The sequence below is a fragment of the Anabas testudineus genome, chromosome 12 (assembly GCF_900324465.2).
Source record: "Anabas testudineus chromosome 12, fAnaTes1.2, whole genome shotgun sequence".
NCBI classification, from domain to species: Eukaryota; Metazoa; Chordata; class Actinopteri; order Anabantiformes; family Anabantidae; genus Anabas; species Anabas testudineus.
This window is the reverse complement of record NC_046621.1, coordinates 12595007-12608500: the sequence shown is the minus strand read 5'-3', so window position 1 is coordinate 12608500 and position 13494 is coordinate 12595007. Positions and strand designations below refer to the sequence as shown.

General features: G+C 41.2%; 1 protein-coding gene across 1 annotated transcript in view; it reads left to right on the top strand.

Annotated features, from left to right (window-relative positions):
* dlgap2a (discs, large (Drosophila) homolog-associated protein 2a) overlaps positions 1–13494 on the top strand; it is a 119264-nt gene that overhangs the window by 88835 nt on the left and 16935 nt on the right. Inside the window, exons 5-8 of the mRNA XM_026353774.1 lie at positions 1702–1916; positions 9400–9468; positions 10649–10808; positions 11668–11884. Of these exons, the coding sequence (XP_026209559.1) occupies positions 1702–1916; positions 9400–9468; positions 10649–10808; positions 11668–11884 (661 nt within the window). The remainder of the gene's footprint in view (positions 1–1701; positions 1917–9399; positions 9469–10648; positions 10809–11667; positions 11885–13494) is intronic.

The following is a 13494-nucleotide window of genomic DNA, read 5'->3' as shown; positions in this document are numbered from 1 at the left end:
CTTGCATTGAGTATTTGAATCATTCTAGTGGTTGAGGGGCTATTTTAAAACGCTGCTTGACTGCAGAGGTACTGTAAAGTCAAAGAAATATGGACCCAAGTCAGGTTTAACTTAATGAAATCTAGAGCTGGGTGGATTGGCACTTTGCCGTGGCTGATCCTGCTGCCAGGATGTTAAAGTGACAGATGGATACAGCATCGGTGAAGATTTCAAGTTCCACGCAGAATTTAATGGTTACTGACAGCGTCATACTTTATGAGTGCACATCATTAAACATGTAAATACGTGCCCAGCCAAAGTGAGACCATCGCACACAGTCAGCAGACGGGGTAGAGAAGCAGGAGAAACGTGTGCAGAGGACCACTGTGTCGTGTTGTATCATCTAGCTGTGTTTATTTGTAAGGCGGGAGAAGACCCTGACTCAGCTGTTGCTGTTGTAGTCGCAGTAATTGAACCCTGTTGTAATGTTTATGTAAAGCAAAATGAGAGTGTCTGTGCAAGAGAGTTGGAAGGGAAGGAGAGAGTGCGTATTGTGTGCAATGAGATTTTGTGAACCAACTGTTTGTTACAAGAGTTGGTGACGCTAATCCAGCAGATTTTAACATGCTGCACAACCACATCCACTACAGAAGCCTGTTAGAAACATATAATAACATTCCCTCGTATAGTAATGGCATGTACAATAATGGAGTCACATTTTTTCTTTTGCGGTGAGCTCATGATTCAGACGTTAATTGTGCTCCACACAATTTGTTATAGTGCTCTGTGTGAAATGGATTTCAATAACAGCCTGTCTGACCAAAGACTAAAGTCAAAGTGCGTTATCCACCGCTGAGTAGAGCACCTGTACGGAAGGTGGTCCGTTAATCTTTTTGCTGCCTGTTCGTGAAATATTCATTCTGTATGCAGCAGCAAGTACAAGTAAGACACTGTGTTCTCACTCTAAATGGGATAATAGTGATAATAGCAGCGTTCTGGATACTCAATTACCTGGTTTAACGAGTGGAAGAAAATTGCAACATGTAAACTGTCTGGCTTGTTTTAATGGCAGGTTTCCATATGCGATAGCTATAATAGAGTGAGCAAAGAGAGCTCCTTTTCCCTAGTTTCAAGCTGTCTTCTACCAGCAATTATAATTTGCAGCCCAGCCAACGTTTTCCGCAGCGTTTCTGTGGAGGTTTTCAGAAGTTTGTAACCTGGCCAAACTACAGAAAAGCTCAAAAACTCAGCAGCTGTGGAAGCTGTGTGAAGGCTTTAATGTGGGAAGAGGATGTGGGTTATCAAATCGCACAATGCTTCATCACTGGAAAATGTTATAAAGCCTTTTTTGAAATAGTTGTAATGCTTTTACAACAGTGTCAGTTAGATTTTCACAACCCTCCTAAGTGATAAAGGTCAGTTCTGTGATCATCTTTCAAATTGCATGGTCACTGTGCTCTAGCAATGCAGAGGTGACGGGACTAGCATGATCTCTATACACAGTGGTGGTATAGACAGTATGCTAGATACTGCACATGACATATGACAAGTTTAAAAAGAAAAGTCTCTTTGTACTACTTTATAAGAAAGCAGAAAGCAGAAACAATCATTTCACCCAGGAGTTTGTAGAAAAACAGAAATAACCAAGGTCATCAGAACCACTCTACATACTTCTACAAACTAAGCAGCATGTTTGTCCTTCTCTCTCCCCGTGATATTCAGGTGCCCCAGGATGAGTGGGGGGGTTACCCTGGCGGCTGCAAGGATGATGAGATCCCTTGTCGTCGGATGCGGAGCAGCAGCTATGTAAAAGCCATGGGGGACGAGGAGAGCGGAGAGTCAGACTCCAGCCCCAAGACATCGCCTCAGAAGTCGGTGCGGCCAGATGCTCTGGTCAAGGCCATCATTAGACCCAGGGACCTACTGGACTCCCAGAGGTACAACACACTCAACTCACTCAAGGTTTTATTTTTTGTACTTCTGTTCAGAGCCACAAAGTTTAGGATTTTTATGTTTTTTAGTATCTTTTTAACTATTGTGATTGCAATTTTTGGTTTTTAATAAAATTAAACATACCAGTGAACATTTGTGCAGTTTTTGTTTTCGTTTCTATAGATTGTGTATATAGTGATTTAAAGTGTAATAATGTCCTAGTCAGGTGACATATTCAATTAGTTAAGACATTTCCTAAAAATATATCATATTCTGTGTGATGTATTTTTAGAAATTTAATTTAGTTTTGCCTTATTTGCATTATTCTATGTTCCCATCTTGCAGTATGAATCTTTACTCAACGTGGTGCTTGTCAGCGTATGTTCTGAGGATCATACGCACACAGAGTGCTTGTTATTTCTTTGCTAATTTACATTCCCTCTAGAAGTGTTGGCAAGTTTTGTTTTTTTTTTGTATAGCCCCACCGCTACATCAGTGTCAAACACTTGATAGCTGAACCCTGTGCTCATTAGAATCCCTTTATGGATATTTATATCGATGTCTTCCACTGTAAGAAAGTGTTCAGCGCGTGTTCTTCTGGGATGTGTCCTATTAGATGCTGAGGAAATACTGTAGGGGGCTATTGTTTTGGTGGTGGAAGAAAACACTTGTAAGAGGATTACATGATTATACACAATGTCACAGGAAAATAAACACGTACCATTATAATGTGACAAGAAGAGCTGCTGTTATTACAGCTTTAAATAAATCTAGATGATTAGGAGGAAATTAGATAACTGAGAACCTGGCTTGATGAAAAAACGTAATGTACTGTAGTTTTACCTGCAGTTTTACCTGCAGTGATGCTATGTTACCAAAAATACTGTTTACTAACAATTTGTTCCCCTAAGCCATTTTACTGGGATGTTTTCTCATTAATATGATGATTACATTTATCTACCTTTCTTAATATTCATCTTTGCAACGAGACACAGTGATGACACACCATAATTTAATAGGTTACTCTAAATTAGAATCCTTTGTCTGTCCTGCTGCTTTTACCGTGTGTTGTCCTGATAATTGCCTTTTGCTGTATGTTTCTCAGGTGCTGCTGTTTTTGCCTCACCCCTGCATTACCTCACATCTTATCTCCATCTTTACTGCAGTTCATTTAAACATGCAATAGATTAACATCAACCGTAGATACAAAACATGCTACCGCCACTTACTACTATTAAGAACAAGCAGTTTTTATGTGTCCTGTATTTTCATTCAGATAAAACTAGTCAGATGCTACTTATTGTCTTATTGTAGTCCCTACTGTAGTTTTGAATCGTGGTTACACATATAGATGTATTGACAACATCAAATTATTGTATTGTGTGTGGCAGATTCATCTTTTCCAGAGTCGTTTTTTTTTTTTAAAGGTGGCAATGCGTTAAAGCAGATTTCACTTTTGTTCCCCCCTTCAAAGGAGCCTGGTCGTCTTTGTTCGCAGCAGAATGTGAAAACAGTAATTACAGCTGAGATTCACAAGTCTATTTTAATAATATAACAATTCAAAAAATATCCCAGACCTGCACTTTCAAAACGGAATCTTTTTATCTGCCTCTGCTTCACTCCTTGAATATATTGAGTGCATTTATGTGGCGGCCTCCATTAAAGGCCTTTAGCTACATCTTAAAGAGCAGGATGTAGAAGCACATTTTTATTTTTAGACAGTCACGTTTACTTTTCCCTCTTTATTTTTCCATTTCGTTTTAAGAAAACTTTAGAAAACCTTAACTCTCACAAGTCTCTAATTGCATTAATTGTAGGTGAGTGGCAAAAAAAAGTTTGAATTTTTTTAATTAAATCACCAGTTTTCTGTCACATCATTTAAAATCAGGGTACGTTTTGCACAGCTAGTGAAGGTAGTCTAGTACTCACATTAATCTTTCTCCAAAACTGATGCCGTAATATGCTACATGTGTATCAATACAGTCATTTTGATATGCACTAATACAGTATATATTAATATATCAGTAAGAGCAAGTTAGCGAATTTTTAAATGCCTTTCAGGTGCATGAGTACATACAGTATACAGCAGCTTGTGATTTGTGGCAACTACAGAAATATTGTGGTTGTACAATCAGAAGTCACAACAGTAGCTGAAATCCACTTGCATAAATGAACAATATAATAAAAAGCACCAAATACACGTACTGTAGAGGTATGAGAATCTATAAAAGCAACATTCAAAGAACGCTTACAGTGCTGTTGTTCCACTCACAAAGTGAGTGCAGCCTATTTGATTTTTCCTCCATGCAGTGTGTTTTTACTCCAAAATATTTGCTGTACTGAACTGAAAACGTTTCACAACCCTGCTGCAACTCCTGCATAAATCACACTGCGTTCTGCTTCTGGTCTGCACGAGCCCAAAGGCAAATATATAATCTGACATAAATTGTAGACATTATGCAAAGACAACCTTGTATCTGAGCTCACTGTAGAATGTGTGTGATATGCACATAGGTGCAGTATGAAATGTCACACAGTCATAGTAAGAGACAGTAATACACCTGATGACTAACACTGATGATTCCCTCACTCCCACTGGGGTATCTGGTCTCCTAGACCTTACGCCACCAACTCCATTCCCATTCAGCAGAGCTTTTTTAAATTGCTACTCTGTCATACAGAACGGCTTTTTCCCTGGAAGCACAGATGCCGCAGCTGGCAACACCCACAGAATGTGCTAATACCACCGCCACTGTTAATATGACCCTGATGAAAACACATATCCGCATACACACAAACAGAATTAATGAAGAGCATTTGTGGCAGGGTGTTTGTGACGACTCTCTGCAGGATGACAGGAAGAAGCAGGGCAGCATGGCTTCAGATCCAGCTTTTACTGTCAGTAAATGGTTCCCCGTTTTGCTTACATAATAAGCCAGATACTTATCCCAGTGGATACATAATGGTAAATCAATCGTTATTGATTGTCATCCACCACGATTGTATGATATCTGTGAGAAAAGAAGCAGTTGTTTGGTCTTTGTAGCAGCTCTTTCTAATTACGATGTAACACTGTCATGAGCTGCCGGATGGACTCCATGGTCAGAGAGCAGACAGGACAGAACTGAGCGAACAATGTTTATTTAGAAGTGACAGAACACAGTAAATCACTGGAACAGTCACCAGGTGGGAGGAGATGAGGTAGGGTGCGTATGGTGGTCTGGTTGGAAACCGGAAGTAATTCAAATCCAAGATGGCCGACCAACAGAGAGCACATGGGCAAAATGGAAGACAACGTCAAACCCAAAATGGCCGACTGACAGAGAGCACATGGACAGAGACACCAGAGTCACACAAGCACAACGAGAAAATAGTCCAAACAGTATCTACAGAGCTAGCTCGGAGGTCGAGGGCAATCCGGGTCATACACAGGCAGGCAGTTCGAAGTTAAGTCCGGCAGGCAAAATCCACAACGGAAGACAATCCAGGTCGAAACACAAAAGCAGTCCAAACAGACAGAGCAGGAAAGGGGACAACAAGGGAGCGAAACAGAACAGAGGGAGAACTCACTGAACCGGAGGGGAAGCAGGGTCAGGTCAGGCTGGTCCAATAAGGGGGAATCCAGGGTAGACAGAGTAGAAAGGGGACAGGTCCGGGAAAGGGAATCAGGCAGGTCCAGGTACAGGTTTGGTACCGTGAGCAGGGGGGGGAAGACAGAACTCACAGCACCAGGGGGTCAGGCAAGAGACGGGGTCCAGATCAGGCAGAGTCCAAGAAATCCAAAAGAGTCAGTCCAAGATAAATGCTGGATAGTGTTCAGGCGTTGAAAACAGACTATCTGGCAGGGGAAACAGGTGAGCAGGCCGGTATTTATACTCCAGGGGAAAGCAGGTGTAACCAATCAGGTGAGTGCATGTGACCATACCGGGAAAGGGAAACAGAAGGCTGCCAAAATAAAAGCACGGCAGGAAGCACTGGCAGCAACGAGGCTGGAACCATGACAAACACATGAGGCAGGCACAGTGATTTCTCTTTCCATATCTTACAAAGCTTCACATCCATCCATCTTCTTCCACCTATCAAAGGCTGGGTCACGGGGCAGCAACCCAAGCAGAGGTGACCAGACTTCTCTCTTCCTAGACACTTCCTCCAGCTCTTGTGGGGGAATACCGAGGCATTTCCAGGCCAGTTGAGAGACATAGTCATGTCCTGGGTCTTCAAGGGGCCTCCTCCCTGTGGGCTCATGACTCTCCTTCGGGCTGGACCCAGCAATGTCCCATCAGTAAGAGCCCAGCCACCAGGCCTGGCTTCAGGGTGGGGCCCCGGTAACCCCAGTCTGGGCGATGTAGCGGCCCTTGATTTAATTCTATTGATAAAGGGTTTGACAACTGCTCTTGGTCTCTCCCGTATGCCTCGGCAGACACTACAACGTAGCTTCTAGGGTCATTCGGGCAAACACCCTCCACCTCTATAAGGTGGCAGATGGAGGAAGCTTTCCTTACCTATTCATTTTAAACAGCAGTAAACAGTGAATGATTTATGAGGATGCAACAACAGGAACGGCAATCACGTGCATTTACTGTACTCTAAGGCCCCTTGAATAATAGTTTCCTCAGTGGTTAGACTAAGAGTTCTGCTGAAAGGAAGATATTGACCATCATGGATTAGGCTGTGTGGTCCAGTTCCGAGTCAACTGAAAGGTGAGGGTTTGTTGCATTCATTTTAAATGTCAACAGTGTCCCCAAAGGTGTCATTGCTCAAGAGGCCTGATGCTCCCTTGCATCCACTTTAAGAATCCTTTACTCTTATATTCAAATGAAAACGTATCAGTTTTCTCTCTGAGCTTGTGCAGAAGTGGAATTAGTCGGCGTCTTTGTTGACAGCAGTCATCTTACACGCCAATATTTCAAATCCCCCATTTGGATGAAATGTATATGATATTCCTGACTTTATATAGACCTGAAGATGATTTAGAGGCAGTTTACATAAAAGTCTTGTCCAGCACCATTTTAAATGTGCATTATCATTAGATTTCAGAGCTACCGGATCTCTCATTTGTTCAGAAATGCTTTCAATTTTAAATCTTGGCACCATGGTGCTGTGGTCCATTTCAATTACCATTTTGAGTCCACACATAAGAGGCACAACAAATGCAAGTGCCACCACCTGACATGAGGGCTCTCATACTATTATGGTCCAGTGCGCTTGTTGGGATAGAATTAGATTGGATTGGGAGACAGACGTAGCGTGGGTTGGATTTCCTCTGCACTTGTAGCAATTTGATGTCCCACTGGGGCATTCAGATGGCCCAAACACAAATTTGACAGCAGCGGCACCCTGAACCGAATCATGTTAAAGTGAGAACATGCTGTCAGGTTGTGTCACCTTCCTCCATCTTTGCCTCTCTCAAGCTTTCTGTCTCTCTTGTTGTTGACAGGGTAGCCTCTTTGTTCATTTAACCAATAAAGAATACATCACAGACACAGGCCCACTGATCTGGAACAGCCTCTGCACTAGAAGGAAAGTTAGATGTCAGCAATTGTTTTAATTAATAATCACTGACCCTTCCATTACCTGTTAAACCAGAAGCTGTAATAAATTGAAGAACATATATATATATATATATGTTGCTTTTATATATAAATTAGCTTCTTTTTTGTGCCATAGCAGGACCAGTCAAAGATGTTTAAAGAATGTATTAATAATGATGGGAACTGAATGACGTGGCAAATTTCAATATTACCCATTAGCATAGCCAGCTACTGAGTCAGTCGGTAATGACACATGGCACAGTATGTCATTTCTGAGGACGGGGTGCATTGACACAGATGCACAGACGAACATCAGCATCAATCTCCGTTGACTGTGGCCCGATGCCTAAACACCACAAGACAATCAATCCCGACTATTTTTGGCAGTTCTAAAAATACCCCACATTGTCCCCCACCCCACCCCCAAACCGCGATTAGCTTGTATAGTTGCTGTAATTAATCAAAATGAATCCCGGCAAAGCATTCGATAATGCTTGATTCAACATAATGTAATTACTCATTCAGATAGCATTGGGTAGGAGCATTTCTTATTCACTTCTCAAGGTCAAAGCAGAATTCCAGTCGATTGATTCGTGGCTATGAGGAACGTGTCATGCATAGTTGAGGTACTTTTTCTGTTTGCAAAGCTTTTTTCTTAAAACTTTTCATTCCACTGTTATGAACATAACACTTTTTTTGTCTCCTGTTTGCTGCAGTTGGTGTGTGGCACCTGAATTTGTTTGGCACTTTCAGTAGCTTGTCGATACACTAAATGTGAAATGTATTAAACGTCCGCTCTACATATGCAGTATTAACCTTCTGGTTTCTTCAGCAAGATAAGATTCACTCCTCTTGATGTCCTGCACCTCGCTGGGAACCGCTTGAAAAGACGTAACTGTTCTCCACAGAGTTTTGCAGTGCATTTTGTTTTTCACATAGGAGACATATCTGCTAATTTCCATTAGTGACTAGCAGACACAATCCCCCGAAGTCTCTGTGTGACGTCAACCCGTTGCTCTCAGGTCTGCGTTTTGGTTAGTGTCTGTTAACCGTTCTTGCAACTTCTTCTCTCCTGTAGCTGACTGTTTTTTCATGCTTCAGGATCGTCCTTTGTCCTTCTTTCTAACTGTTCAATCAAATGCCTTACCTTAAACCTTTCTCATCAGAAATTAGTATACAGCAGCTTGTCCGGGCTGGACGACTTTAACTCGTAGCATGGAAGGCAGGAAATGTGAGACTCCTATGATCCTTTGCCTTTAAATCCAGCAAATAATGGTGCTTGGCATGATATGATAAAGGGCCCACACATTCTCAAAACAGCTTCTCTTCACTCAACTAACAATAATAGACATCTCTACAGACAGGGATGGGTAAAGTATGCCTCAGTTATGCATTTGCCAGTGGAGTGTATATGCGTTTTATTGCTTTTAGAAGAATGTTGGTTGGTTCCCTTTTCATTCTCATTCATCTCAATCCAGTTATCCACACTGGAAAAATATGTGGTTTATGATGTATTGTAATTATTTTTTACATGTGCAGCATTTCATAATCAAGTGCTTCATTATCATTTTCGTTGGCGCTGCTAGACAGTGGGTGTATGTTTGCAACTACTGTGTGACAGACTTCATAACACACTCCTCATTGTGTCACTTGTTCAGCACACTCGTGTGCGTGCGCATCTTTCATTTAGAGGACATTGCCTTAACCAGGTGATGTTATCTGCTAAATAAATGTAAATGTAACATTCTCTCAACTCTTATCATCACCCAAAGGCCACGTCTGTCATATTGTATTGCCCTAATGTTTGCAGCACTTTGGTGAAAACTCCCAAGCAAACATTCTGTGCGCCACAAATGCCATACACAGCCAGATCCACTGGACTTGTTGCCAGTGACGTCACACTCATCCAACTCCCACTTGTGGGACCCAGTAACTCTTTTTTCTTCTCTACCCACAGCTCTTACCGCCTGGATAAAATCAACAGTGACATGCATAACTACATCACCAATTTTGCTGCAGACTTAAGGTGAATACAGCTCAGTGCCTTCCCTCCCCTTACCTCTCTCATGCTGCCATGTTGCAGTGGTCAGATGCTGGAGCCAGCTGGCTCACTGCCTTGCTGACATACTCAATACGGGTGCTTCACAGAGCAAACACTCAAGACCAGTCAATGAGAGGTCATCTGGGGCAATTTGTTCCTACTGACAAACCATAAGGCACTGTTAAACACAATATAGATATGATTTGATTCACTACTATACAATTTGCCAACATGTTAGTAAATGACTTTCTTACACAGTATTAAAAATTGAGTATGTTTTGAGAGTCTCGTCACGTTAATAAGAGATATGATTTCTTCCTATTCACAGCTTCTTCACTTTACCGCTTCTTTCAGTGCTTACAGTAGTCTCTGGATGTTTATGCTCCAGGATGTCTTTGGATGCTTAGAAGGTTGATATTACTTTGCAAATACACACAACCTTGCTACAGCGTGACAAGATGGATTGGGGTACTTTTTTTTATCACGCTGGCATTTTATTTGCTGCCAAACACCAGCGTCTAGCTCTATAAAAATCCCAGAAACTGCTTACTCATCCTTGCCTGCCATTAGAAATAGATCTGACAGAAGGCTTACTTTAGTATTCCTAATGTGACTCACATAGTATTCTTTAGTTTACTATAAGCGCATTTCTTCCTCTGTGTCTTTCTAGTCATCTTTTCTCCAACAGATTTCTAACCAGGCGTGGGTTTCTGAAGATCTCTCTTGGCGGGCTGGGGTGGCACATTTAATTGACCCGGCTGACACCAGGGTGCTCTCTGAAGTGCTTGCTCACTAACTAGCTCCTGATTTGCATTTGCCTCATTTCCAAACATTGATTGGATGTTTCAGCACAACAAAAATCGAACAAGCTTTTTAAGGACACCATTGAATAAGTCAATTTAGTAGGGGAGAGAAAGTGAAAGAGAGAGGCTCCCCTCTTGGGAGACACAATGTCATAACCAGTCTCCCTCTCAAGTTCAGGTTCCTCACATGAAGCCTTCAACGCTTAATAGCACTTCATTGTTTTTGGCATCATGGTACATCTGTAGCCACTAGCGAAACTGTGTTTATTAGAGAGAGATTACATTTAATTGATTTGCTGAAGAAGTCATTACTATGGCTGTAGTCCCACTCGCTGCCTGCTTCTCTTTTTCTCTCCGTTCAGTCAGAGCTACCACTTGCAAGCCACCAGGGACATGCACCCAAGCATTGCCCTGGATCCCTCTGCCAACTACAACTCTCCCAAGTTTCGCTCCAGGAACCAGAGCTATATGAGAGCTGTCAGCACCCTCAGTCAGGCTAGCTGTGTTAGCCAAGTGAGCCAGGTGAGTCTGCACCCTTTGAATTAGGATAGATTTTCCAGCAGTGCTTCGTACACTAGGGACTGCTTTGGGACCAGGAGGAGATTCTTTGGAGTTTCCAGTAATATTATATGCAAATTATAAATTCTTAAGTAACCTAACCATAATATATGTTCCCACTGCTTCTCATTTTTTAGATAATATTTTTAAACTCTCATACTGTATTCATTTTTTGACGTCATTTTTCTTGCACTTATTTTAAGCGGCAGCTCAGTACACATTGTTTATATAAATAAATGAGTGCACTCCAGTAGGGGTTGCTGAGATATTCATCTCCCTCTTAAAAGAGAGTCATATTGATTTGTCTTAAAAGCTCAACCAAACTCCTCAAAATCCCAATAGAACAAGATGTTTATCTTTGATTCTCGATTTTGCTAAATGAGAGTGGAGTGATAACCATCAAACAGTTTCTGCTCAGTAAACAATAATTTCTAACAAGTCAGTATCAAAGGCATTACAAGATACATCATATGCATTTCAAACAGGAACCAACAAACAGAACAGAAATCTTTACTTTTTGAAAAACTGTGACCTTGACTGCGTGAAAATGTAAATCAGGATGCTTGCATGTATTTATACAAAGCTAAACCTACTGCAGTGAAAAGAAACAGTCCACACAAAGTAGTTTATGTAACATTATAAAAACACATTTCATTTATTTCTCTGTTGCCAGAGTCTGTCAGAACTTATGCAATTTTTTAATTCATCAGCAAGCTCTGTTTTATAATCAGGTTTTACAACTAACTAATGCACAGATAAACGAGAAATATTCTCACTTGCTCAGCAGTGAATAGATCATACTTATGGCTTTTGTGTCTTGCAGGTGAGTGAAACCGAAATAAACGGGCAGTTTGAGTCCGTGTGTGAATCAGTGTTCAGTGAGGTAGAATCCCAGGCCATGGAGGCTTTGGACCTGCCCGGTTGCTTCCGAACTCGGAGTCACAGCTACCTACGAGCCATCCAGGCTGGCTACTCCCAAGATGATGATTGCATACCACCCATGGCCTCCACTGTCACCTCCACCATAAGGTCCACCACAGGTAAGAACAGTTAGACATCAAATTAATGTCCACAATACATCCTCCCAAAAAGTGACATTTGGCATTAACTTGTTTTAATGGATGAATATAGAACAGTTAGTGCAGACTGGTTGTCTTTGCATGAATCACTCCTGTATGTTTCCTTTGTTTTTGATGGACGTATGATTACCGTACCATAGGTTCCACTTGTGGCACTCCCTGTGCCAGTTCATCCGACTGTATTTTGGTTACAGTGCTTCTTCTGCTCATCCACTGGATGCATCAGAGAGTAAAGCTATGAACCCTATTGAAAATCACAAATGGAAGTTGTGTGAGATAAAAGGTCTTAGGTCTGAATAAGGACATGACTGTTTTTTTCCGCTACATTTTGGATATCTGAGTTTCTTTATGATGCCACATGGTGACACTTACTCACAGTCTTATTGCAAACTGGACAAAGACATGGTAAACATTTATGTAATGTATGCATTCTTCATTTGTAAATCCAGTTTACACTGTGCTGCTAACGCCTAAACATCACAGCATACACTATGGATTTCGTCACCCACTGATTGTTTATTGTGTCTCATTGCACAGGTCAAGTTTACACTTAGTGAGATTACATCACAAAACTGAACACTATTATGTCTAGACCTGAATAATGGATAATGTGAAGATATGTCAGTAACTGAACTGTCATGCTTGTTAGTCACATCTATCACATATGCAAACGTGCAAACTCAGCTGATGCGCATTTACTTCTGAGACTGAGGCTTGGTTATAAATTGTAAGCTGCTGATGGTGTCAACAATTCCCATGATTGCTGGATTCACAGAGAAAATGATACAGATGCTTGTACAGATGAAGAATGTGGGAAGAAAAGAAGAAAAAGTGTCTGGATGAAAAGTCTGAGTGGATTCTACCGCTTCCCACAATAGACTCATGAACTAACAACATTAGTCGTGCTATAATAGGGAAGATTAGAGGTGTGGACATCTGGAGATGTGCTTATGCTCAATTCTTTATACCTATAAATGTTTGCTTACACTGCTTTCTCAGTAGACTAAAATCTCTTTGCATTTTTACAATACAACATGTGGCATAAGATGAATTATGCCACTTTTTTGGACATGGGGCAACTTGTGCTTCGAATCAATTGGTCAAAATGGACCTCACATTTTCAATAGGGTTCATACTATACTTCCTGATTGATGGGAACCGGTTTGGAAGCTTTGCTCGTCTTTGCCTCTTTTCATTGCACAAAGTACACATTTCTTTACCTCAGCTGAAAGCCAAAGAGCATGCAACGACTGTCCCTACACCTCATTTATTAGATCTATTGTTCATTCTCTGTGATGTATTCCAGGAGGTAGGAGTTCGAGCTTTGTGCATTGAAAAGATGTGGAGAATGCATGCTAAAACTTAAGGTTGAGAAGGCAGTGTAACCCACTAATGGAAATGAGTCAAAATGGGAAATCAACAATGTAATGTCTATTGACAATACATATTATTTCAATTGTAGTGTTATTTATTCAATATTCATTCATGATATACAGATGAGTACACTGGGGCAATGATCATAAGGTTAGCACTTAAATGTTACAGATTCAGCTATTATCTTATTTTGACTC